The sequence below is a fragment of the Ascaphus truei genome, chromosome 15 (genome assembly GCF_040206685.1).
Source record: "Ascaphus truei isolate aAscTru1 chromosome 15, aAscTru1.hap1, whole genome shotgun sequence".
NCBI classification, from domain to species: Eukaryota; Metazoa; Chordata; class Amphibia; order Anura; family Ascaphidae; genus Ascaphus; species Ascaphus truei.
Window position 1 is genome coordinate 44,045,094 of NC_134497.1, and position 27,678 is coordinate 44,072,771.

The 27,678-nt window shown below is 48.1% G+C and overlaps 1 protein-coding gene across 3 annotated transcripts; it reads left to right on the plus strand.

Moving 5' to 3' along the window:
- Window positions 1-647: 647 nt before the first annotated feature.
- On the plus strand, window positions 648-26,785 carry LOC142466884 (uncharacterized). 3 transcript variants are annotated; one of them, XM_075572461.1, is made up of 3 exons: window positions 648-816; window positions 12,388-12,578; window positions 24,999-26,785. In XM_075572461.1, exons 2-3 carry the CDS (start codon window positions 12,536-12,538, stop codon window positions 26,531-26,533), a joined length of 1,578 nt encoding a protein of 525 aa, XP_075428576.1. In that variant the 5' UTR covers window positions 648-816; window positions 12,388-12,535; the 3' UTR covers window positions 26,534-26,785. The 3 variants fall into 3 exon arrangements, with proteins under 3 accessions (XP_075428576.1, XP_075428578.1, XP_075428575.1); XM_075572463.1 differs by lacking the exon at window positions 12,388-12,578 and having other exon boundaries at window positions 649-816; window positions 25,002-26,785; XM_075572460.1 differs by lacking the exons at window positions 648-816; window positions 12,388-12,578 and adding an exon at window positions 22,503-22,631.
- The last annotated feature ends 893 nt before the right edge of the window (window positions 26,786-27,678 follow it).

Sequence of the window (27,678 nt, forward strand, 5' to 3'; positions counted from 1 at the left end):
TTACCCATGGAGACTGTGATGGCAGATACAAAAGATTTATTAAAAAAAAAACGTTGGACATCCTTTTAGATGGGAAAGGTATACAGGGATATACCAAATAAGTATACTTGGGAAGGATGTTGATCCAGGGAGTAATCCGATTGCCAATTCTTGGAGTCAGGAAGAAATTTATTTTTCCCCTTATGAGATGTCATTGGATGATATGTCACTGGGGTTTTTTGTTTGCCTTCCTCTGGATCAATGAGTAAGTATAGATATACAGTATGATAAAGTATCTGTCGTCTAAATTTAGCATAGGTTGAACTTGATGGACGTCTTTTGCAACCTCATCTACTATGTAACTATGTAGTCTTATGATATGAACGGCATCTGCAATACACTTCAGGTGTGTGGTTACTGTAACATTGCACCTTTCCACACCCAGCAATTTCTTTTTAATGACACATGGGATAAAGATAATTAATAATTATATAAAACATTTCCTGACATTTGCTATGAACATCTGGCTTTGCTCATCACGTGACGTCATTCTAAGCCAGGCCCCCGGCAGGGACACTCTGTAAGCCACGCCCCCGGCAGGAACAGTCTCATGGTGTCTCTTCCCCTTTTACATTAACCCCTCTGGTGCTGGTTGTTATTATTGCTGTGATTGGCTGCTGTTAGTCACGTGGTCGCTCTAGACCGGAGGCGCACGAGCAGCAGGAAGCAATCCCTTCTCAGCCGGGCAGGGAGCAGCAGCAGCAGCAGCAGCAGCGTCTCCCACACATGCAGCAGCTGGGAGGGGCCGGGAGAGTCAGGCAGGATCCCCCCTCTGCGGTGAGTGTCCGCGCGCCGCCGCCTGTATAGCTGCCCCGCCCCCTGAGCCTCTCCTGCGCTAACCAATGAGCGAGCCCCGCTGCTGCAGGGGAAGAACCCCACACATTGTAACTCAGGGAACCTCCTTTACCGGAGCGCGCCGCCTGTATCACGTGATCAGGGCCACTGCTGCTAACAACACGGGGATTGTGGGTAACGGGTGACGCAGCTTCTGACACGCCCCTTTATCCCCCCCCCCCCCCCCCCCAGAGATCCTAATAATGACAGATACAGTACATACAGTACAAGAGGTTAGATAACACACAGGGGGAGGGGGGTGTGGGGGTCTGGTTCCCTTAGCACAGGGCTCATAAACCCTGCACCAGAGAGCAATGTACTGGGGACACACAGCAGATGCCTGGCCCATAAAATGATGCAGCATAGTTACCAGTCCAAGTAATCCAAAAGTGATGTACATCAGTTTTGGATTACTCCTTGCTGTATGCTGTCTCCTTTATTGGTTCTTGGACTGGTAACTATGATATATATATATATATATATATATATATATATACACACACACACACACACACACACACACACACACACACACACACACACACACACACACACACGGCCCAACAAACTGGGCAACAACCCACTCGCACCCTCCCTTCCCCCCCTCCACCCTCCCTTCCCCCCCTTCCTCACAAAACGTACCTGGTGCGGGGTGCGATGGCATGGTGCGGCATTCTCTGTCTTCCCCCTGCAAATTCATCTTTTCCCACGTTGCTCCGCGTGACATTATGTAGCGTCCCGTTGCCATGGCAATGCGGCGGCATTTTTAACTGGAGCTGCAGGGGGAAAAGATGAATTTGCAGATGCCAGCGGACACCGCCGCAGGTAAGCAGTTGTTGAGTCGTGTGTGTGTGTGTGTGTGTGTGTATATGTGTGACAGAAAATATAGACAGCGCCCTTCACACACTACACCTAAATTGCTGCAGCCCTGACAGATGTGGCAAGTATTGCACCAGGCAGATATGCCCAATAAACAGTAGTGTGAAAATAACTAAATGTATTCTGACAGGAAAAACTAAAAATGACTATTTAATAAAAACAAAAAAGCAAAAAGAAGTGTGCATAACATATAAAAATAGAAGAAAAAATGAAAAAAAAAGCAATAAAAAAGATATACAGGCATACCCCGGTTTAAGGACACTCACTTTAAGTACACTCGCGAATAAGTACATATCGCCCAATAGGTAAACAGCAGCTCACGCATGCGCCTGTCAGCACGTCCTGAACAGCAATACCGGCTCCCTACCTGTACCGAAGCTGTTAACAATCGATGAGACTATAGAGCCTGTTACAAATGCGTTATTTACATCAGTTAAGCACGTATATGACGATTGCGGTACAGTACATGCCTCGATACGTGGAAAAAAGGTAGTGCTTCACTTTAAGTACATTTTCGCTTTACATACATGCTCCGGTCCCATTGCGTACGTTAATGCGGGGTATGCCTGTATTGCCAATGATTGTAAGTAAAAATGACACTGAGTGTCACTGGGACTTAACTAAAAAATGCAAAAATAAAAATGGGTTCATGTGATAAGCAATGAAAAAAAATTGTATACACGAATATGAGCCCATAAATGCAGTGAATATTAAAAATACTTAAGTCCACATGTGTCCATGATAAGTTGATTTGCAAAAGGTCCAGGCTGCTTCTTCTTGGGCTCACCGAACTCCCACAGTACCTATTAGAGAAAAAGAGAAAAGAAGCGCCCGATCCTTGTATAAAATCAGATAAACAAAGTTTTAATATCTCATGGACAAGACAAATGCACACTTACAATTTGTCTGATGAAATCCGCAGAGTCGGAAGAAACGCGTAGGGATATCTGGCAGTGAACCTACGGTGACAGGGCAGCTCCCAGCACCAGCGTGAGGAGGCAAGGACTTGCCTGAAGATTATTTTCCGGTTTCAAGTGTGAGAAGAAAGGCTAATGGCGGCCGCATGTGGAGATTGAATGCTCCCGAACACTAAGGATTACTCCCCTGGAGACAGCAGCTGACAGCAACATGCTTTTTGGAGGCAATACTGACACTCACACACAAAGAAGAGACCGAGGAGTCCTCAGTTGGTGCATGGGCAGGTCCCATAACATGCTTTATTTTATCAGACAAATTGTAAGTGTGCATTTGTCTTGTCCATGAGATATTAAAACTTTGTTTATCTGATTTTATACAAGGATCGGGCGCTTCTTTTCTCCTTTTCTCTAATATATATATGTGTATGTATTTGCATGTCATTTCCCAGAATCCCTTGCTGCAGTGGGAGGTGATAATGGAAGGTGGCACTGAGAGTTTGAAGCAGGGGAGCCTGGTTCAATTCCCGGTGTCGGCTTCTTGTGACCTTGGGCAAGTCACTTTATCTCCATGTGCCTTAGGCACCAAAAACAGATTGCAAGCTCCACGGGACAGGGACTGTGCCTGCAAAATGTCTCTGTAACGCGCTACGTATAACTAGCAGCGCTATACAAAAACATGTTATTATTATTATTTATTTAAAGGCAGCGTTGCAGACCTGTCTAAGGCTACGTCCAGAGGGGGGAGCCGTGCTGAGCCGCGCTGAGCCGCGCTGACGCTCCACGAGGAGCCCCGTCATCCTCAATGAGGATGTCTTTAGAGGGCCTCCCGCGAGCGCCCGCAGGCGTGCTGAGGCGCTGGGATTTTCAGCCGACAGCAGAGCCTGTTTCTCAGCTCACTGTCGGCTGAAAGCACACAATCAGCACGAAGCAGAGTCATGACAACGACGCTTCGCGGGCTATTGGCCCAGCGATGTCACTGGGTTAGGGTTCATTACTACCAGAACATTGCATGTCTCCTCCTGCCCAGCACATTATATCCCTCCAGGGCTGCTGGCAGGGGAGGACAGCCAGTATTGCTATCCCGGTCACACTACAGTTTCTATCCTGTGCAGGCAAGCCGGGCATCCCCCTTTTCTGGCTGCTGCCCCCCCCCTTTTCTGGCTGCTGCCCCACCCCCTTTTCTGGCTGCTGCCCCCCCTTTTCTGGCTGCTGCCCCCCCCCCTTTTCTGGCTGCTGCCCCCCCCTTTTCTGGCTGCTGCCCCCCCCCCTTTTCTGGCTGCTGCCCCCCCCCTTTTCTGGCTGCTGCCCCCCCTTTTTCTGGCTGCTGCCCCCCCCTTTTCTGGCTGCTGCCCCCCCCCTTTTCTGGCTGCTGCCCCCCCCCCTTTTTGGCTGCTGCCCCCCCCCCCCTTTTCTGGCTGCTGCCCCCCCCTTTTCTGGCAGCTGCCCCCCCCCCTTTTCTGGCTGCTGCCCCCCCCTTTTCTGGCTGCTGCCCCCCCCCTTTTCTGGCTGCTGCCCCCTCCCCCTTTTCTGGCTGCTGCCCTCCCCCCTTTTCTGGCTGCTGCCCTCCCCCCTTTTCTGGCTGCTGCCCCCCCCCCCTTTTCTGGCTGCTGCCCCCCCCCTTTTCTGGCTGCTGCCCCCCCCTTTTCTGGCTGCTGCCCCCCCCCTTTTCTGGCTGTTGCCCCCCCCCCTTTTCTGGCTGCTGCCCCCCCCCTTTTCTGGCCGCTTCCCCCCCCCCTTTTCTGGCTGTTGCCCCCCCCTTTTCTGGCTGCTGCCCCCCCTTTTCTGGCTGCTGCCCCCCCCTTTTCTGGCTGCCGCCCCCCCCCTTTTCTGGCTGCCGCCCCCAGCCCTCCCTCAGTACTGCCACCCCTCCCTCAGTACTGCCACCCCCTCCCTCCCTCAGTACTGCCACCCCCTCCCTCCCTCCCTCCCTCAGTACTGCCACCCCCTCCCTCCCTCCCTCCCTCAGTACTGCCACCCCCACCCTCCCTCTGTACTGCCACCCCCTCTCTCCCTCCCTCAGTACTGCCACCCTCTCCCTCCCTCCCTCAGTACTGCCACCCCCTCCCTCCCTCCCGCAGTACTGCCACCCCCTCCCTCCCTCAGTACTGCCACCCCCTCCCTCCCTCAGTACTGCCACCCCCTCCCTCCCTCCCTCAGTACTGCCACCCCCTCCCTCCCTCAGTACTGCCACCCCCTCCCTCCCTCCCTCAGTACTGCCACCCCCTCCCTCCCTCCCTCCCTCAGTACTGCCACCCCGTCCCTCCCTCCCTCCCTCCCTCCCTCCCTCAGTACTGCCACCCCTCCCTCCCTCCCTCAGTACTGCCACCCCCTCCCTCACTCCCTCAGTACTGCCACCCCCTCCCTCCCTCAGTACTGCCACCCCCTCCCTCCCTCCCTCCCTCAGTACTGCCACCCCCTCCCTCAGTACTGCCACCCCCTCCCTCCCTCCCTCAGTACTGCCACTCCCTCCCTCCCTCAGTACTGACACACCCTCCCTCCCTCAGTACTGCCACACCCTCCCTCCCTCAGTACTGCCACCCCCTCCCTCCCTCAGTACTGCCACCCCCTCCCTCCCTCCCTCCCTCCCTCAGTACTGCCACCCCCTCCCTCCCTCAGTACTGCCACCCCCTCCCTCCCTCCCTCCCTCAGTACTGCCACCCCCTCCCTCCCTCCCTCCCTCAGTACTGCCACCCCGTCCCTCCCTCCCTCCCTCCCTCCCTCAGTACTGCCACCCCTCCCTCCCTCCCTCAGTACTGCCACCCCCTCCCTCACTCCCTCAGTACTGCCACCCCCTCCCTCCCTCAGTACTGCCACCCCCTCCCTCCCTCCCTCCCTCAGTACTGCCACCCCCTCCCTCCCTCAGTACTGCCACCCCCTCCCTCAGTACTGCCACCCCCTCCCTCCCTCCCTCAGTACTGCCACTCCCTCCCTCCCTCAGTACTGACACACCCTCCCTCCCTCAGTACTGCCACACCCTCCCTCCCTCAGTACTGCCACCCCCTCCCTCCCTCAGTACTGCCACCCCCTCCCTCCCTCCCTCCCTCAGTACTGCCCCCCTCCCTCAGTACTGCCCCCCCTCCCTCCCTCAGTACTGCCCCCCCTCCCTCCCTCAGTACTGCCCCCCTCCCTCCCTCAGTTCTGCCCCCCCTCCCTCCCTCAGTACTGCCCCCCCTCCCTCCCTCCCTCCCTCAGTACTGCCCCCCTCCCTCCCTCCCTCCCTCCCTCAGTACTTCCCCCCCTCCCTCCCTCAGTACTGCCCCCCCTCCCTCAGTACTGCCCTCCCTCCCTCAGTACTGCCCCCCCTCCCTCAGTACTGCCCCCCCCTACCTCCCTCCCTCCCTCCCTCAGTACTGCCCCCCCTCCCTCCCTCAGTACTGCCCCACCCTCCCTCAGTACTGCCCCCCTCCCTCCTCCCTCCCTCAGTACTTCCCCCCCTCCCTCCCTCAGTACTGCCCCCCCCCCTCCCTCCCTCCCTCAGTACTGCCCCCCTCCCTCCCTCAGTACTGCGCCCCCTCCCTCCCTCAGCACTGCCCCCCCTCCCTCAGTACTGCCCCCCCTCCCTCCCTCAGCACTGTCCCCCCTCCCTCCCTCAGTACTGACAGTACTGCCCCCCTCCCTCCCTCCCTCAGTACTGCCCCAATCCCTCCCTCCCTCAGTACTTCCCCCCCTCCCTCCCTCAGTACTGCCCCCCCTCTCTCCCTCAGTACTGCCCCCCCTCCCTCCCTCCCTCAGTACTGCCCCCTCCCTCCCTCAGTACTGCCCCCCCTCCCTCCTTCAGTACTGCCCCCCCTCCCTCAGTACTGCCCCCCTCCTTCCCTCCCTCCCTCAGTACTGCCCCCCCTCCCTCCCTCAGTACTGCCCCCCCTCCCTCCCTCAGTACTGCCCCCCTCCCTCTCTCCCTCCCTCAGTACTGCCCCCCCTCCCTCCCTCAGTACTGCCCCCCCTCCCTCCCTCAGTACTGCCCCCCTCCCTCCCTCAGTACTGCCCCCCCTCCCTCCCTCAGTACTGATACAGCCTTCCCTCCCTCCCTCAGTACTGCCCCCCCCTCCCTCCCTCAGTACTGCCCCCCCTCCCTCCCTCAGTACTGCCCCCCCTCTCTCCCTCAGTACTGCCCCCCCTCCCTCCCTCAGTACTCCCCCCCCCTCCCTCAGTATTGCCCTCCCTCCCTCAGTACTGCCCCCCCTCCCTCCCTCAGTACTGCCCCCCTCCCTCCCTCAGTACTGCCCCCTCCCTCCCTCAGTACTGCCCCCCCTCCCTCCCTCAGTACTGCCCCCCCTCCCTCCCTCAGTACTGCCCCCCCTCCCTACCTCAGTACTGCCCCCCTCCCTCCCTCAGTACTGCCCCCTCTCCCTCAGTACTGCCCCCCCTCCCTCAGTACTGCCCCCCTCCCTTCTCCCTCAGTACTGCCCCCCTCCCTTCTCCCTCAGTACTGCCCCCCTCCCCTCTCCCTCAGTACTGCCCCCCTCCCCTCTCGCTCAGTACTGCCCCCCCCCTCCCTCCCTCAGTACTGCCCCCTCCCTCCCTCAGTACTGCCCCCCCTCCCTTCCTCAGTACTGCCCCCCCCTCCCTCCCTCAGTACTGCCCCCCCTCCCTCCCTCAGTACTGCCCCCCCTCCCTCCCTCAGTACTGCCCCCCCTCCCTCCCTCAGTACTGCCCCCCCTCCCTCCCTCAGTACTGCCCCCCCTCCCTCAGTACTGCCCCCCTCCCTTCTCCCTCAGTACTGCCCCCCTCCCTTCTCCCTCAGTTCTGCCCCCCTCCCCTCTCCCTCAGTACTGCCCCCTCTCCCTCAGTACTGCCCCCCTCCCCTCTCGCTCAGTACTGCCCCCCCTCCCCTCTCCCTCAGTACTGCCCCCCTTCCCCTCTCCCTCAGTACTGCCCCCCCTCCCCTCTCCCTCAGTACTGCCCCCCCTCCCTCCCTCAGTACTGCCCTCCCTCCCTCAGTACTGCCCCCCCCTCCCTCCCTCAGTACTGCCCCCCATCCCTACCTCAGTACTGCCCCCCCTCCCTCCCTCAGTACTGCCCCCCTCCCTCGGCCAAAGTAGCAGAATTAGGAAGACCCTTGAGGGGAATAAAGTGTGAGTGTTTGGAAAATATGTCTACCACAACAAGAATGGTATTCATTCCCTTAGAGTTGGGAAGTTCGACAATGATGTCCATAGAGATGTGTTTCCAAGGTTGCTCCGGGATGGGAAGAGGCATGAGAAGGCCAGAAGGTTTGTGATGGGCAGATTTACTAGTGATTTACTAGTGAAATAAAATATGTCCTTGTTAATCGTAGGCCACCAAAATGTCCGTTTAATAAGATCCGCTGTCCTCTTGAAGCCTGGATGACCGGCCGATCTAGAAGAATGTCCCCAAAGTAAAATCTTGTGGCGAAATCGTGGAGCTGCGTATAAGCGTCCCTCTGGTACCCTGAACCTGCTGGGAATGTGAACCTGGGCTTTGTTGATTTCATCCAACACATCGAAATTATTGGCAGAGATTATGCACTTGGCAAGAAGAATTGGTTCCGTGGACTCATTAGATTCGTTCTCCGTGGCGAACTGGCGAGATAGAGCGTCCCTTTTGATAGTTTTGGTACCAGGAATATACGAAATGGTATAGTTGAAACGGGAAAAAAAAGAGACTGACGGGTCCTAACCGTCGAGCCCATTCCATATACAGCAAATTTTTGTGGTCGGTGAGGATGGCAATAGGTTCCTTGGTGCCTTCTAAAAGATGCCTCCACTCCTGAAGAGCCAATTTAATGACCAAAAGCTCACGATTCCCAACATCATAATTTCTCTCGGCAGACGAGAATTTCCGAGAAAAATAACCACAGGGATGGAGTTTTTCTTGGGGAGAGGATCTTTGAGAAAGAACTGCACTGGCTCCCACATCCGAGACGTCAACTTCCAATGTGAAGTGAAGGGAGGTATCCGGGTGACGTAAGATGGGTGCAGAGACGAAGGCTTTTTTGAGAATCTCGAGTGCGTCAACGGCTTCTGGAGACCAAGACGTGGGGTCGGCACATTTTTTGGTCAAGGCAGTGATGGGGAGAGCAATGGTAGAAAAATTACGGTGAATTTCCTGTAATAATTGGCAAAGGCGAGAAAACGCTGCACGGCCTTGAGAGAATTTGGCAGCGGCCAGTCGAGAACAGACCTCAATTTCTCTGGGTCCATAGAAAAACCTTGGTTAGAGATAATATAGCATAGGAAGGCAGTAGACGTCTTGTGGAACAAACATTTCTCCATCTTGGCGTATAGGCGGTTAGCACGGAGCCTAGAGTATGGTGAATGTGTTCATCTAAGTTTTTAGAAAAAATGAGAATGTCATCTAAGTATCCGATAACAAATGTTCCCAATACATCCCGGAAGATGTCGTTCATGAACTCTTGGAAGACGACAGGAGCATTGCATAAACCAAAGGGCATTTCTAGATACTCATAATGTCCAGATCGCGTATTAAACGCGGTTTTCCACTCGTCCCCCTCCCTTATGCGAATGAGGTTTTAGGCCCCTCTTAAATCAAGCTTGGAGAAGATAGAGGCTCCTTGGAGATGATCGAAAAGTTCAGAAATTAAGGGAAGGGGGTACCGATTCTTTACCGTGATTTTGTTGAGTCCGCGAAAGTCGAAACAGGGTCTTAGCGATCCATCCTTCTTCTTCACGAAGAAGAAGCCTGCCCAAGCGGGGGAGGTAGAATTGCGGATGAATCCTTTCTCAAAGTTTTCTTGGATGTAAGACGTCATAGCTTCAGTTTCTGGAACGGACAAAGGGTAAGATTTCGACTTCGGGTGGATGGTTCCTGGAATTAAATCGAAAGGACAATCGTATGGACGATGGGGAGGCAGAACTTCAGCCTGTACTTTGTTGAACACATCCAGGAACTCATGATACACGGTCGGGATCGAGAAATTGGAAGGAACGGAATCCAAACTGGCGAGTACCGCAACAGGAGGAGACGTAGAGACTGACTCAGCGGAGGAAGGCCACTAGATAGGCAAGGTGCCGGTCCAATCAATGCGCGGATTGTGGAGTTGAAGCCAAGGCAATCCTAAAATAAGCTGAACGGTGGGAGAATGGAAGATATCAAAAACTATTACCTCCTTATGACCGTCGGCCAAGGTCAAAGTGAGAGGAATGGACTCCCAGATGATGAATGCTGGCTGGAGCGGGCGACCGTCGATAGCCTCGAGACCAATGGGTGCTTTTCTCTTGACCAGGGGAATTTGGTTCTCAGAGGCGAAGGTTTGATCCAGGAAGTTACCGCCAGATCCAGAGTCAATGAAAGCTTTTACTTCCAGTAGGAGGTCAGGGCCCTCCAGCATAGCAGGAAGCATGAACTTCTTTGGGAGATCCTCAGGGAGAGAGGGGCAAAAAGAAACAATATCCAGTAGAAGCCCCTCTACCTTTACTTGGTGTTTTAGTTTCCCGGACTCGGAACAGTTCTGGAGGCGATGTTCCGAAGAACCACAGAAGAAACAGAGTCCCTTCTGACGGCGTCGCATTCTCTCCGTGGCCTGAAGTTGTTGGCTACCGATTTGCATCGGCTCTGGGGCGTCCAATGCCAGGAGGGGTGAAGAGGGCTACCTGTGAGAGACAACAGGGGAAGAAAGAGAACGGGAACAGTGTCTCTCATGCCGTCATTCCTGGGTGCGCTGGTCCATACTTACACTGAGAGTAATCAGTTCCTCCAGGGAGAAAGGCCGGGCATGAGTAGCAAGATCATCCTTCAAGGTGTCGGAGACACCGTGCCAGTATGCGGCGGCGAGTGCCTCATCATTCCATTGAGTCTCCGCGGCGAGGGTACGGAACTCGATCACGTACTTGGCAGCAGATCTTCGAGCCTGTGAGATATGAAAGGGAGAGAAAGCGGCCGTCTCCCGTCGTGCGGGAGTGTCAAACACTTGCTGGAATTCACGCCTAAATTTTGGGTAATCTTCGGTTAATTCAGACTTCTGTTCCTAGAGGGGAGAAGCCCAAGCGAGGGCGTAGCCGGTGAGCAAGGCGTAAATGTAAGCCACCTTAGAGCGGCCGGTAGGAAACTGAGAGGGAGACATTTCGGATTGCACCTCGCATTGGTTTAGGAAAACGCGGCAAGCGAGGGGGTCCCCATCATACCGGTTGGGAAGTGGAATACGGGATCCAGCATTACCATAAGTCATAGCAACAGGCGGTGACGGAGCCACTGAAGTTTCCTGGATGGAGAGGTTAGCAAATTGCTGGGAAACAGTGGTCAGCTGGTTGCTCACAAATTGTAAATGTTCCAAAGAAACACCTTGACCCACCTCAGGGGGTCTGCATTTGTTGGGCTCCGCATAATGTAACGCCTGTATGCCCGCAGACCTGGCCAGTCCCCAGTACTGAGGTGGGTAGGGTTAAAACACGTACCCACCACAGTGAGGGCGTGCCCGGAGTGTGGTAGTGCGTTGCCGGGCCTGTAGATAGATGGTTAGAGTATACTTGCAACGCCTTGGGATATAGAGTTCGGATAGTGATGTCCGTGTGCCAGAGTCTAGGGCAATAGAGAGCAGGATAGTAATGTCCGTGAGCCAGAGTCCAGGGATAACAGAAGTCAGCAAAGTCGTGTCCTTAAGCAGGGTTCAAGGACAGGAGAGAGCAGGGTAATCCAGTACAAGCAGAGGTCAAGCCAGGGAGATCCAGGGGTGAGCAGGAACAAACGCTGGAAGACAGGAGAGCCAAGCATAGGACTGCACACACAGAGGTTACAAGAAACTATGCAGAGCAAAGAGCTAGAGGACAGACAGGGGTTATAAAGGAGGGAACACCAATGGGAGAGAAAGGAGGAGCAGAGGGTGAAGTGAGAGGCAGCAGGGATAGGTGAGGAGAGAGGGAGGAGACAGGTGAAACAGAGAGGGAGATAGCTTGTACAGCATGAGAGGCGGAGCCAGAGGTCTGGGAAGGTTTACAAGAGGAGTGTGTGCAGAGGCGCGCGGAGCGCCTGCGCCGCGGGGGCATCCGCCGAGGGCGGGGGGAGAGACCGGAGGAGAGTTTGCATGAGGTAAGGGGACCGGAGCGGGATCAGAGGGAGACTGTGAGCGGGCAGTACTGCAGAGGGAAACATGAGTCTGAGAAGGCGCGCGCTCGCCCTGCGGGGAACGCGTGCAGACGCTGGGAGAGCGTCAGGGGATGCCGCAGAGGGACGGATGCGGGAGGAGGAAGGGAGAACAGAATGCGGAGGCAAGGAAGGGATATCAGAGGCAGGAGGGAGCGCAGCGCCAGGGACACATGGAGGGGAAGGAATCCCCTGAACCGTCACAGTTATACGCTCAGGTTGCTAATGGAACACATTCCTGCTACATCACCTTGTTACATCAACCCCACTTTGTGTTTTGTTCCACCGGAAGAAAACTCGCCTTTGTGGCACTTGTGTCATCGTGTCGGGGACTTTTTAATTTCAACAGTGTTTAAAAAAAAAAAAAAAAGTATTAAGAAGCTAGTGAGTCACTGGTGTGGTCTGTGGCTCCCATTCCTTTCAAACTGTGGGTACATACAAGTGAGCCATTGTGTGTGTATGTATATATATATATATATATATATATATATATATATATATATATATACATTGCTCTCCATTAACTTCTGTCCACCTCAAAAACTGTAGAGAAGAAAGAAAAGACAAGTCACATTATTAACAACTTGTATCTTTTTTTCAGCTCTTCCTTTATAAAATAGACATTACTTTGAGACCTCACTAACTGTCCCAATTCTAGGTTTATAAATTGTGCGAGAAACGAGGAAGAACAGAACCTTGTGGCGTTGCAGGACCACAGGGAAATCTACTACAGAACCTGCACAGACCTCCCCTCACACACAGAGCTTCTGGTCTGGTATGGAGATGAATATGGGAAAGAGCTTGGTATGAAGTGGGGTACGCTGTGGAAAAGTAACGCACCAGCACAAGGTAATCAGGAATATGTGTGTTGGGTGGTTTTTACATCTCTACAGGCATACCCCGCATTAACTTACGCAATGGGTCCAGAGCATGTATGTAAAGCGAAAATGTACTTGAAGTGAAGCATTACCTTTTTCCACTTATCGATGCATGTACTGTACTGCAATCGTTATATACGTGCATAACTGATGTAAATAACACATTTGTTAGTGAAAAAGTGAATATAAAGGCACGAACAACTTAAATTTAAAATAATAAAGGTGTAGAACTAATATAAATTACACACAGTGAACATAATAGTGATTAAATAAAATAAATAAAAGTGTAAGTCTGATGACCCAGCTCAAACCCTCTGGTGGGACCTGTTTCACGGGTTCCAAGATGTGTGATAATTCTCAAACAATCTCAAGCTTCTTTCCTTGCGCTCGTCGGAGAATGTGATGTCACGGCTGCAGGGCTGGTGAACTACGGATCGCCTCCAAGATCAAAAAGGTCCACTCAACGCGTTTCGCCCAGTTGAAAAGAACGGACGAAGCCGGATACAGTTCTTTTCAACTGGGCGAAACGCGTTGAGTGGACCTTTTTGATCTTGGTGGCGATCCGTAGTTCACCAGCCCTGTAGCCGTGACGTCACATGCTCCGACGGGCGCAAGGAAAGAAGCTCCAGTCTCGGATCACGAGCGGGGAAAGCTTGAAGAACCCAGGGGAGGTGGTGAGCAGTGCGGTGAGCCTTCGCTTTCACTCATTAAGTGATACATGCTTGTTTTAAACTTGCACATTGTAAGTGCGCATTTTATACTTTTTTTACATAAAGAATTTAATATCAGCCTGATCGCACTATGTAGCCTTTTCTCATCCTTCACATAATTCATCTCATCGCGGACTGTGCCTTTGAGGGGGGATCCTGACTACATACATTCCATACGGGTAGCAGCCCTTCTTGCAAACTGCCTTTTATCCACTGATATCTTGTGAGTAGGCAAGACATATGAGCCAAGAAATCATCACGTGCCTTATTCCATTTTTACCTTACATCTACACTTATATTGTGTGTTCTCTTGTCTTTTATCCCCTACATGCTTCCCCTGGATTGTTTGAGAAATAACACATTTATAACAGACTCTATAGTCTCCCCGCTTGCGCACAGCTTCGGTACCAGTAGGGAGACGGTATTGCTGTTCAGGACGTGCCGCCAGCCGCATGCGCGAGCTGCTGTTTGCCTACTGTGTACTTAAAATGAGTGTCGTTAAACCGGGGTATGCCTATATTGTCTTATTACTGATGTTAAATTGCAAATATTGATCTACATACACCATTTTGGGTCAACTAGAACTTAATATCACTAAACCTGACTTGAGTCAAAGGGCCGGATACATAAAGTTGCGGTAACACACAATGCTGTATTACCACCTGTAAAAACAGTGCCTTATTATTATTATCGTGCAATGAATCCGCGTTGCATCGCCAAAAATAAAGGACTTTTTATCGGATCTGTTAAAAGCATCAGATCCAATACAAGACAGGCATAACACCGCATTTTCAAGTAAAAACTGCCATACATCCAGTTCTGATATTTATCGCAACGGGATGAACAGCAGAAATACCGCAAATATTCTTTCACCTACTCCAGGCTGGCGTTAGCCCTGTCTTTCCTATGTATATATTGTCCAATATACTGCCCATTATATACATGGGCAATATAAGCTAAACCAACATGGAATAGATGATAAAATAGTTATTATAATACTTTACAGTACATATTAACCCCTTGGTAGTCTACTAGTCAACTAGTCATCAGTTTCCATGACTAGCTGACCACATAGGGGATAATATAAACATTACATTACACTACCTACCTCCCTGTGCCAACCTAGTGGCTTATAGAGCATGGTTAGTTCTTGGTTTGTCCCACAGGCATAAACAAAACGCGACGGCTCAGATACATCAAATTCTGTTAAGTGCAGTAAATATCGCACCCGGGGATATAATAAACTAACGGGTATTATTACCGCAATTTTAAGGTGGAATATATCAAGATTGTGGTAATAATTTACTTAGTGCGATATTTGGGCAAATCACGAGATATTGGAATTAAAGCGACCGTTAATAATGTGTTACATACCGCATTGGGTTTATATTTCTATCATAGGCTTCTGTTATGTCTATTACAGAAACCTATGATCGAAATAACATTAACCTGTTTCATGCTTGTGGTTACCAAGATATACCACAGGCAGCAAAGAGGTCAATACTTTATTTAAAAAAACCATTACCTAACCATGTTGACTCCATTAGTGGCCAGCAAAGTATTGCCATTCTAGTCACTAAGTTAATTAAGGGGTTAACCCGTTCACCACCACCCTCACCCCCCCCCCCCCCCCCACTCTCCACGGGAAGCCTATCCACCCTCCCTGGGGCAACTACTGTCATCACCCACATCCCCTACCTCCTCCACCCTTCTAGACTAATGTCCAATATCCCTATTAGACAAATGTGGTTTTAAACATTAACAAAAAATATATACACGTTTAAAACAACACAAGGAAGAACATTCAAAATATAGTTTACATATAAAACCATTGAATATCACTGTGGATAACTAGGCCCTCTCAATGTGGGGCCCAGAGATCCACATTGGCGATAAATGGTAACCCAGTAATAAATAAATACATTAATAACCCCCCGTCATTACCTCAGTGGCTTACCGTTACGGTAATGAAGGGAGGTGGTGGATGTACCATGTGATGAATGCCCTTATTTTGGGTGCTGTGATGTCACCTTAAAGGGAGGGAATCACATTCCTTGATTTTGCATCATGTTTGTGTTTGCATTGTCCCCATCACCATTGTGTGTGTGTGTGTATAGATATATAGATGTAGAGGTATCCTGTGATAGCCGAGCTTTAATAATCAAAAATGAATTCAATCATATATATATTTATATAGCTCAAACCCGTTATAGCGCCATCCGCTACAACACGGTCTGAGCGTGGCTCCCGATTTTAAAAACCTCCATTTGGCCGCGCAAGGACTTACCAGCATCTAGATCTCTCTCCTCTTTGCAGCTGCCGGCTCTCTTCTCGCTGTGTCCACGTGCTCTCCTCTCTGCGTCCACATGCTCTCCTCTCTGCAGCTGTCCGCTCTCTCCTTGTGTGCGGCGTCGCAGAGGAGGGTCACATGACACAACACACATCCCCTTAGATGATCAAGATTCCTCGCGCGGTTAACGCGATCCCGGTTATAACACGGTCTCATTCTGTGGACCCCAAGGACCGCGTTATAACGGGGTTCAGCTGTGTGTGTGTCATAGTCCCAGGATATTAGGCAGCTTTCTGTCTGATTTAGGGCAGGAATAGTGCAAAAGGATGCATTCCACAGCTTCACATTTACTCAGGCTGGTGGATGGAAAGTCCAGGCCAAAGTTTACAATGGGTCTAGTTTTCCCTCACCTGCTCTCCTAATTAAGGATCAGGTATTTATTGCAGTTAGTTTGGCTACTTCATTCTCTCACCTGGAGGCTGGGGGTATCGCCGCTCCCCTGCATCCAGTTCGGGGAGGGGGGATATGTCACATATGGTAGAGAATGTGGATCGACACTAAAAGGTCTCTGGGTTTGCAAATAAATACGAAGGTTTAAAATGGCCGCCCAGCCGCTGTAAAGTACAGACTGCGAGTAAAGTCTGTCCCACTGTGTATGACTACCAGTTGGGCCTATAGCATATACGGGGAAAGGTGTGAAGGATTGATGTAATAGCGCCTCCAGATGTCAGGGTGGAGAATACACCTGAAAAGTGAAAATGGAGGAAAAATTGTGTTTATTGTGTAATGTGCCCGGCCACACCAAACACTGTCCCTTCAGGTCATATGAGAAGGAGAATTCCTATGGGGCCCCGCAACAAGGACAGCCTCCGCAGCAGCAAGCAACGCGCTCTGGATACAAGGAAAATGCAGAAGTCATTTACAGAGAGTGTACCTTCAGTACCACTGATGCCTTCGAAACTTCAAAATGTAAAGACAAACAGAAGAATTCCTCAACTTGCAGAGGAAGTTGCAGAATATTTACAGAGGATCCTGGGACGTCAGGAAAGCGGGTGTTCGAAAACAGCCGAGATGTCCTGCAGCCTAGATGGACTGGTCGCTTCAGCGGGGCATTTGAGGATTCCTTGAGCCGCACTGAAAAAGCGCTGCAAAGTACCAGGCAGGACTGTTGCCTCCTCCGCGAACGATTATATAAAGAGCAAGAAGCCAAAGCTGAGCTACAGAGGAAGTCTGCACAACATGATTGCTGACTGGAAACACTGCTATGAGGCCTCTTGGAGAGATGTTTGCAATCTCATCACAGAGCAGGAAGTCTCCCAGAAACAGGCCCACGCTCTCAGCACAGAGGTCTGTAAATTATAGGATTCACAAGAAAAGATCCTGATTAATTTAGAGACCGTAAAAAGAGAAAATGAAAGTCTGAAAATTCAGATTTGACTGACCATGCCAGTAAAGGAAAGGAGAAGCTTCATCAAGCAGAAAAAGTGAAAGTACAGTTGACCCGGGAAAAGTTAGAAGTGCAGGAAGCACTACAGAATGCAGAGCGAATGCTGCAAGAACATGTCCCCGCAGAGCAGCATGAGGAGCTGAAGGCCACACTGAGTGTCGCCAGAGCATCGCTGAAGGCGGAGCTTAAAGACCAGGTGACTCTGTATGAGAGGGAGCATATGAGAGTCCAGAAACTGAAGCTAGAGGAGCAGAGAAGCTGCTCCTTCCCCAACAGTCAGTATGTCCCGAAGAAAGAAACCTGGGAAAGGTTAGCTGCTGGGACCCTAACGAAGAAATTGACAGAGCTCCAAAATGTAATGAAGGATGCGTTGATGCACACTCAGAGCCAGCACCAGGAAGAGATGGAGGCTCCGAGAACAGAATTGCGCGATGTACGCACAAAACAGAATTCTCTCGCGGATGAACTAAACGTATTGACAGTTGAGAAAAACATTCAATTAATTCAGAAGCACTGCAAAGCTCTTTTCCAAGGAAGAAGGGAAAGAGCAAATTATAGTTGTAAACCCGCCGCAGCTGTCGTTCTATTGGCTGCCTACAGAGGGATGAAAATTCGTCAGTTTAATCGCCGGAATAAAGCAGCCTGTGTTCTTCAATCATTCTATCGTTCCTAGATGGTACGAACCAGGTTCCTTATTATGAAAGAAGCCACTATAAAAATTCAGTCTCTGACTAGGATGAGACAGAACAGTATTCGCTATCAAACCCTGAGAAACGCATCACTGGTTATCCAGCAGTACTTCCGCCTGAATAAATGTATGAGAGGCCCAAGACTACATGTCTGCCGACTGCAAAGGAAAAATGCCACAGGGTAGACATTAGACAGTCTGACCATGTGCAAGAGGCAGAAAGTGTTAAAATGAAGTCTGAGAATATAATGGACTGGAAGTCAAGAAAAGGAAAAAAAAAGACGTGGTGGAACTAACCGATTGGGTTACATGTGCGGACTATGTCACAGACCGTTTACCCTTGCAACATAATTCACTACTATAGTATATGCTATATATTAGACCTCTAGAATATGCATTTTATAAATATTGCAATGTTATATTGTTTCTCTTCGTTGAATATGTAGGTAAAACTACAAATTAGTATATAGGGTTGACGGCCCTTAACAATATTGCAAGGTTGTATCTGTTGGAAATGTAGGTAAACTACAAATGAATATATAGGGTTGCCGGCCCTTAAAAAGATTACAAGGCTGGATCTTCTTAAAAAAAAAAAAAAAAAAATTGTTGCTTACAATATAGTATAAAAAATAACTTAATGGCCCTTTTGGTTTGTAAATATATAATGTGGTTCATATTCTAGACTAGAAAAAACCCAGGGAGGTGATAGAAACTGTCCAGTTTCGTGAGTATATTCAGATAATATTTATCATATCCTGAAAATAGTTCCCTATTAGAAGTCAACAAAATATGTTCGCCAAGAATAGATAGTGTTATGACGAAACTATTGTCCATAATTGCCAAGAGGGTTCAAATAAAAGTCTTAGGAAAAAGGTTCATATTTCATGTTAAGTGAATGCTTAATATTGCTTTGGGGAGTTAGCTCAAGTATTTCAGGTAGGACACTCACCCCAGTGAGGTCCATGGCCGCTCACCCCAGTAGGTGTGAGCTGGGGAGGAGGATATGTGACATAGTCCCAGGATATTAGGCAGCTTTCTGCTCGATTTAGGTCCGAAAGTGCAGGAATAGTGCAAAAGGATCCATTCCACATCTTCACATTTACTCAGGCTGGTGGATGGAAAGTCCAGGCCACAGTTTACAAAGGGTCTAGTTCTCCCTCACCTGCTCTCCTAATTAAGGAACTGGTATTTATTGCAGTTAGTTTGGCTGCTTCATTCTCTTACCTGGAGGCTGGGGCTATCGTCGTTCACCTGCATCCAGTTCGGGGAGGACGCAGTATCTGGAAAGATTGCACAGAAACTCTTGGGACGTTGTCCTCATCTAACAGATAAGACTCAATGTTATTTAGCTATACATGAATATGTTATTTAAAGCTGATAACCAGCTTAGCTGGCAGCAACCAGCTAGAAAGGGCTGGAACAATGTTTATTTAGTCAGTCTCCTGACAGGAGTAGACATTTCGTTTTATGAGTTTGTTTCTTAAGAGACGGTGTGTAAGAAATATTGAGTGTCACTGATATGAGTGAGCTGCTAAAGGTTTTAGGCAGAGTGCCTCCAATGTGTATTTGTTAATGCTGCAGTCCCCTACTGGGATGAAATAAAACAGGCAGAAGCCTGAGATACGCACTATAATGCTACGTGTTATCCTTGTGTTTCTCTAAATAACCCTAGAAGACTGTGTCGTGAAGAACCCAGACAGACGTCAGCGCTACATAAAGAGGGGCATTTGTCACTATATATATATATATATATATATATATATATATATATATATATATAAATAAAAAGAAAGGAGAGACGTGTATATATATAGACATAGACATGTGTATATATATATATATATATATATATATATATATATAGACATAGACATGTGTATATATATAGACATAGACATGTATATATATAGACCTGTTATCAGGATTTCCCTGGTTACTACATAAGAGAGCACACCGCAATAGTAGTCCAAAAAAATGTGTATTGTGAACACACGGCCGCCAACGTTTCGGTCCTCGTAGAGGCACTACCGAAACGTTGGCGGCCGTGTGTTCACAATACACATTTTTTTGGACTATTATTGCGGTGTGCTCTCTTATGTAGTAACCAGGGAAATCCTGATAACAGGTCTATATATATACATGTCTATGTCTATATATATATCATAATACTGAGTTAAGTTATGGTATATATATATATATATATATATATATATATATATATATACCATAATACTGAGTTAAGTTATGGTGAGTAAAAAAAGTGACAAAAACCCTCCACAGGAAAGCAAATATGCAAATATAACTGTATGCTCATCTGCATGTCTTAGGCAGGTCTGCAACCCCGCCTTTCCCCATTATCACCCAGCATACAGCACTTCCACTGCAGCAAGGGATTCTGGGAAATGACATGCAAATGAGCACACAGTGTCACTTTTTGCCTCAATAACCATTTTTAACATGGTTCCCTATAGGCTTAAGCTTGCTGCATGGTCACAGCTTTGAGTACAGCCAGGGTTAAGGTGCATACCCAGAAAACCACCCACAGACAGCTGTTTCGACCTTGATGGGTCTCATCAGTGTGGGGTTGATTTTACTGGGAATACAAGAGAGGCTATGGGATAGGCTAAACCATAATACTGAGTTACTGGTGAGGAATACAGAGGGGAATACAGAGCCATTGTATGAATGTATATAGTCTCCCTTATCAAGAATATACACCTACCCGGTACAGGCACATATCTAGAGACCTAAGGGCATAAACCCAGTCTTTGCCCTAATCATCGGTCCATGTACGTACCTGCACACTCTAGTCCAGCTGGAATTCAGGTCCTAGCTCTCTGGCTCAGACAGACCCCTATACTATTGGTTGTATCTGAATAACCAGTATTGAGTATGGGGAACAACTTGATTCCCTCTATTACTGAAGACTTTGTACCACCATTCATTGAGTATTATGTTACACCTTCACTCAGTTGCAGAATACAGGTATATTGTTTTTAACTATTATTTTCGCTTAGGCTTGTGTCCTCACATGGTGAGGACATACAATATGGTTGTTTTCTTACTTCACCTTTTTTATCTTTGAGCATAGCTCTGAATAAAGTATTTTATTTTATACAACTAATTATACACCATCTCACCATATTGTGTTTGAAGTTATCACCCTGAGCTCTCAAGCTCCAAGTGTCTCTTTAGTCATCATATCTACCTACCAAGTGCTCTCGCAGTGGGGTCTTTTCTCTCTTTGGTCGTATTTATAGGGGGTGGAGTAGAGCAGTTAGCTATTAGAAACCCAACAGGAATGTTACTGCAACACCGGGTGCTCTCACTGCTGCTTTCTCCTGATGGCTAATCCAGTCTCTGCATCTTCTCTAGAGGTTACAATATTGCCCTGCCCGCAGCACCAACAAGAACACTCCCAAAGCTCCCCTAAGGCATATAAAAAAAGGAAAGAAAACAACATAGTGCAAAAGTGTATAATAACAATTATTTAACCATTTAAACGAATGAGTGCCGCCTCACGTGGTAGAAGAATAAATCAGGCGTTTCCAGATTTCTGATCTGGAGCAGTATTAGGACAGGAATACTCCCGGACCATTTATGAAAAGAAGAAAAGGGTATATAGTGTGATACAATTTAATAAAACATATATATGAGCAGTGAGCTCATTCAACTCACATGCTCCCAAAAAGACACAAGCAATTTGACCACTCTGGGTCTTACAGCAGTCTCGGCCATGCCTCTCACTAGCTGTGGCGTGTAGCTGGAGGATCTGTGCATTCCTGCTTCGGAACGAACAGCTGATCACATCAGGTGACGTCACGGCAAAGGGGAACTCTCCGATTCCTGCGGTCTCACAGCGGCAGCATCAATTGGCATCGGTGTCTCATAGCAGGGAACGCAAATGGCTCAGTGTTCTCCAAACATCAGGGGGACCACCCTACGCGTTTCCATCGTGGATACGATCTTCCTCGGGTTGTAGTGATCTAACGTACTACATAGTCCCATATATATATATATATATATATATATAGTTCCTGACAGTGTCATATAGGCAAAAGTGGATTGGTCAAACAAGGGAAGGGGGCGGGGATAACGACGCAAAGCATTGAACACTGAACTGTAAACAGTAACATGGTAAATATATAAAACTATAAGCATAGATGAACAGCAATTATATTGGTAAAAAATATGCATAATATAACTGACGATATATATACAAACACACACAAACACACACAAAATCTATGGAGAGAACACACAGATTAGAACAGAGAAAAATAATGGCAAAAATGAATAGCTGTGGGATCTTGGCATATATGTTTGCAGAATTTGCAAAGTGTGTTGTTGTATGGTTTTGTTCCATTGTCAGTGTCTTTAAGTTCGTTATAAAGTTTTCTGTTTACTAATTTCTGTTTGAGGTTTGGTGATTGCCGGAACGCAAGAATGGGAGGTTTGGGAAAGATTTTCTTTTAATGTCACATCCTCTGCCAGCATGGGTTGCAGATCTTTGATTATTTTTCATATACCCTCTAGGGTAGGGTTGTATGAGGCCACCAGTGGTATGCGTGTGGTAGGTTTTTTCTGTCTGTATTGTTGCAGGTGTTTGTAACGGAGTGCTCACCACAAACAAGGTGTGACCGCAGGGCCGAGGTGGGGATTAATATAACACTAACCTCCAGCCGCGAGGATTTGTCTGGAGTGTCGATTGGTCGAGGTAACAGGGTCAGGGTTGGAGAGGTCAGAATTGTCAAAGGTACTTGCCGAGGTTGGGATTGGAGAGGTGCGGATCGTCATTGGTAAGCCGGGGTCAGGAGTATAGAAGAGCGGAGTCCAGATGAAAAGCCAAGGTCAGACGAGGAGAGCTAGGAACCAGAGTAACAAGACAGGTAAAAGAGGCAGGAATCGCAGTAAGCACTTAGCATATAGGAAATGATTATGCTCAGCTGATTTTGCCAGAGGGCAGGCTGATCATGTATAGGGAGCAAGGTCCAATGAGGAACAGGCTGAACGGGACATGTCAGTAAGCCTGACTGTGATTGGCTGTCTGGATGGAAGAGACAGGTGTGGGAAGTATCCTTGATGAGGAAAGGTGATGCGGCGCGTGTGCGTGCTGACAGCGCACCGAGTGTGCATGCCGGTGGCGTCACTGCGCCAGTGTAATCTGGTGGCGGGACCAGTGGGAGCTGTATTTACAGTAGCGCGGGATGCACGCGCACCTCGAATATGGAGGATGGTACCGGCGGGAGTGAGAGAAGTGTTACAAGCGGAGGAAGGAGCGGGGCACCCGATTGCAGGTTGGGGTAAGTAGGGGGCACGTCGAGCATGTCGCGGATCACGGACTCCAAAGGTGTTCTCGTGGGGCTTTTAGTGCAAATGTAATAGTTTTGGCAATAGTCTTTGGTTTGTACCCCTTCTATCTGAACGATTCGGCCAGGGTTGTGAGATGCCTGTTTCAGTCTTTTGTTTGTTATGAGTGGGATGGAAGCTGGAGTTGTGGAGGTAACTGCATCTGTCTGTTGGTTTCTTGTATACAGATGTGTGTAGTTTGCCATTTTTCAGTGTTATTTAGAAAGTTTACTAGGTTTGCCAAATAATCCATTTTGAGTTTAAATTGATGGATGGAATGAGTTCAGGGACTCGTGGAACTGTTTTAAGTTTCCTTCACCCTCTGTCCATATTATAAACAGGTCAACAATTTATCTGTAGTATTTTGTAGGGTTTGTGGGGGCATGTAGTTGGAAATCTTTGTTCAAGATTTGCCATGAAAAGATTGGCATATTGCGTTTCCATCTTGGTACCCATTGCAGTCCCCATTAGTTGTAGATACCTTTCCTTGTTGAAGCTGAAGTAGTTGTGTGTGAGGATGTATTCTATCAGTTTGGTAATTACATCAGCGCTGTATTTCTGATCCGGGGGAGATGTTGTAAGGAATTGCAGGCACACCTTAATACCATCCTTGTGGGGGGATGTTGCTGTAAAGGGATTCTACATCCATGGTAACTAGCAGTGTGTTGGATGGTAGTTGGTTGATGTTGTTAAGGTTGAGAAAATCTGTGGTATCTTGAATGAAGCTGTTGGTGCTTCTGACTAAAGGTTTGAGGATATTCTCTACTAAGCCTGATATTTTTTCTGTGAGTGTAGCCATACCTGTTATAATAGGTCTGCCGGGGTTTCCTGGTTTGTGGATTTTGGGAAGCATGTAGAAGATCCCAACTCCTGGGTTGTCAGGTATTCATTGCTTCAGTTGTGGTTGCAGGTGGCTAGGGAATGATTGGATGAGACTCATGAGTTGCTTTATATATTCCTGGGTTGGATGATACGTGAGTTTCTTGTAGTAGGTGTTGTCTATTGCCTTCTATATATTTATTTGTGTTCATAAGCACCACTGTACCTCCTTTATTTGCTGGTTTGATGGTGATGTTGTTGTTTCCCTGTTCCTTGATGGTAGATCACTCCGTGGGGGATAGGTTGTACATTGTTTTTTTTTCTGCTGAGGCTAGTGTGGAAACTCTCGATCTGCAGCTCCTTTATGTAGCCGTCTAGTTTTACGTTGCGTCCTGTTGGTGGTGTGAAATAGGTTTTCTTCTTTTGTGTTTAATAAATGCAATGTTTGTGTGGGGGAGAATCAGTAACACAAGTACAGACTCCTTGTTCCCTAAAAAATAAACCCTTTAAACAATTATATTAAAAAATTAACACAGTTGTGGAATTCACTGGATAATATTGGTATATCTTAATCAAGTCTGAATAACATCTGTGATTTCAAAAACAATAAATTGGCATTTGATTCCTGATTTAACAATTGAGATTTAGCAGAAAGTTGGGTCATCCTATAACTATTAGAGACCTGGTACATGGTGCGGTAACGGGAACACCCGGTCAGTGATGTGTGAGCTTCTAATGAGACACGTATTCTATTCATTGTACAAATAGTTTTTCATTATACCTTCACAACTAAAACTATCGACTTAATATCTATTAAAGGATTTGAAAAGATGTCTGCCACTTTAATTGGTGTTTTGCAGCTAGTAGGATTTACTTTTAAATCGTTAAATATTATGATCCACTTTATATGTATGATCCACGACATCTGCTCTCCTGGCCCTAATGCTGCACATGTGCATCATTTTTATAATGTACATCTACAGTTTACTTTCATCCTGAACTTTTTGTGATATGCCAACTTACCTCTCCTCCATGGCCTTTTGTAAGACAGATTGTGTAACAGTGACTTTTTTTTGTCTCATCTACAGTAGTACAAAGCCAAGCACCAATAATCCACCCATGCCAGCACTGCAAGGTTGCTTTTAGCAGTCAGGATTACCTCCTCAAACATCTGAAGTTGAGACACCCAAATGAGTATATGGAAAAGATGAAGACAGAACAATCTTGCAACATTCCAATAAATATGACAGAAAAGGCATCTTTCAACCAGTCAAGGCAATTAATAAACAATGGAACTGCTTCTCTTTCCAAAAGATATATATTAGCAGCTGCCACAGGAAAAGATCTTGGTGAAAGTGGGAAGAGTATGACTTGGTTATCAGACCAGAACCTACAGAAGAGGACACACACAGGGGAGGGACTGTATGTGTGTGGGGAATGTGGGAAGGGATTTAATGATGTATCCAGTCTGAACACACACAAGAGGACACACAAAGGGGAGAAACCGTATGTGTGTGGGGAATGTGGGAAGGGATTTAGTCAGTTATTCCACCTGAACATACACATGAGGACACACACAGGGGAGAGACCGCATGTATGTGGGGAATGTGGGAAGGGATTTATTCAGTTATCCCACCTAAACACACACAAGATGACACACACAGGGGAGAAACCGCATGTATGTGGGGAATGTGGGACGGGATTTAGTCGGTTATCCACCCTGGACACACACAAGAGGACACACACAGGGGAGAGACCACATGTATGTGGGGAATGTGGAAAGGGATTTAGTCAGTTATCCCACCTGAATATACACATGAGGACACACACAGGGGAGAGACCGCATGTATGTGAGGAATGTGGGAAGGGATTTAGTCGGTTATCCACCCTGAACACACACAAGAGGACACACACAGGGGAGAGACCACATGTATGTGGGGAATGTGGGAAGGGATTTAGTCAGTTATCCAGCCTGGACTTGCACAAGAGGACACACACAGGGGAGAGACCACATGTATGTGGTGAATGTGGGAAGGGATTTAGTCTGTTATCCATTTTGGACACACACAAGAGGACACACACAGGGGAGAGACCACATTTATGTGGGGAATGTGGGAAGGGATTTAGTGACTTATCCAGCCTGATCAGACACATGAGGACACACACAGGGGAGAGACCGCATGTATGTGGGGAATGTGGGAAGCGATTTAGTCGGTTATCCCACCTGAACACACACAAGATGACACACACTGGGGAGAGACCGCATGTATGTGGGGAATGTGGGAAGGGATTTAGTCAGTTATCCAGCCTGAACAAACACAAGAGGACACACACAGGGGAGAGACCGCATGCATGTGGGGAATGTGCAAGGGGATTTAGTTTGTTATCCAGCCTGATCAGACACATGAGAACACACACAGGGGAGAGACCGCATGTGTGTGGGGAATGTGAGAGAGGATTTGGTCGGTTATCCAGCCTGGATACACACAAGAGGACACACACAGGGGAGAGACCGCATGTTTGTGGGGATTGTGGAAAGGGATTTAGTGACTTATCCAACCTGAACACACACAAGAGGACACACACAGGTAAGAGACCTATCTCTAAAGCCAGGCATGTTTAGGGATAACCAGCGACTAAGACACTCGCATATAAGTGCACACGTGTATCTATGATACGCTAACTCACAATGAAAAGTAACTTTAGTTCACAGTGCCTAAAACGAACATTTTAAAAGGATAAAAAAATTATAACTTTTTAAATGCAGGTTATTTGTATAATTCTTATTGTAGTTTTATTGAAAGAAAAATGTTGTTCTTAATAATTTTTTATATTTCCTTGATGTGTGTTCTAATAAAATGTGTGTTCCCCATTATGCTGAAACTGTATAAGTCTCACTTAGCTGTGAATCAGAATAGTTTCGGGCCGAACAATTGGCCACCGGGATTAGGTGCAGACGGACCCTCCACCACCAGCCACTTATAATGTAAGTTGTATTACTGTTTTGGGTAGGGGGCTAATTTAAGGGACTTTTAGGGTTTATAGTTACATAGTAGATGAGGTTTAAAAAAGATGTAGGTCCATCACTTTCAACCTATGCTAAATTTAGACAACAGATACTTTATCCTATATCTATACTTACTTATTGATCCAGAGGAAGGCAAACAAAAAACCCCATTAAGGGGAAAAATTAATTCCTTCCTGACTCCAAGAATTGGCAATCGGATTAATCCCTGGATCAACATCCTTCCCATGTATACTTATTTGGTATATCCCTGTATACCTGTTACGCCGGTGCTGCCCGCAGACCAGACCCGTCCCCTGTGCTGAGGTGGGACGTAGGGATAAACGCACCCGCAGCAAAGGGAGTGCGTCCAGAGTGTGGTGTTAGTGTTGCCAGGCCAGGTATAGTAATGAAGACAATACTTGCCGGTACCGGTAGTAGAGGAGGAGTAGTATTTGCCGTTGCCAAGATCAGGGATAGGAGAGTTGCGGATGATCGAAGGTATAAGCCGTGTTACAGGGATGCCAGAAGTCATGAAGTCCAAGTAGAGCCGAAGTCGAGAGCCAGAGGGGGTAGTCGTCCAATCCGTGTCAATACCCGAGGAGTCACTGAGAGAGTAGTCAAATGCTTCCATACAGAACTATGTCGAGCGACGAGTGATGGGAAGCACAGGCATAATAAAGCTGGGCAGGCCAATGGGAAAAGGGGGCAGGCCTGGAGGACTGCAAGGAGTCCTCCCTGATAGGAGGGAGATGTTACAGCCC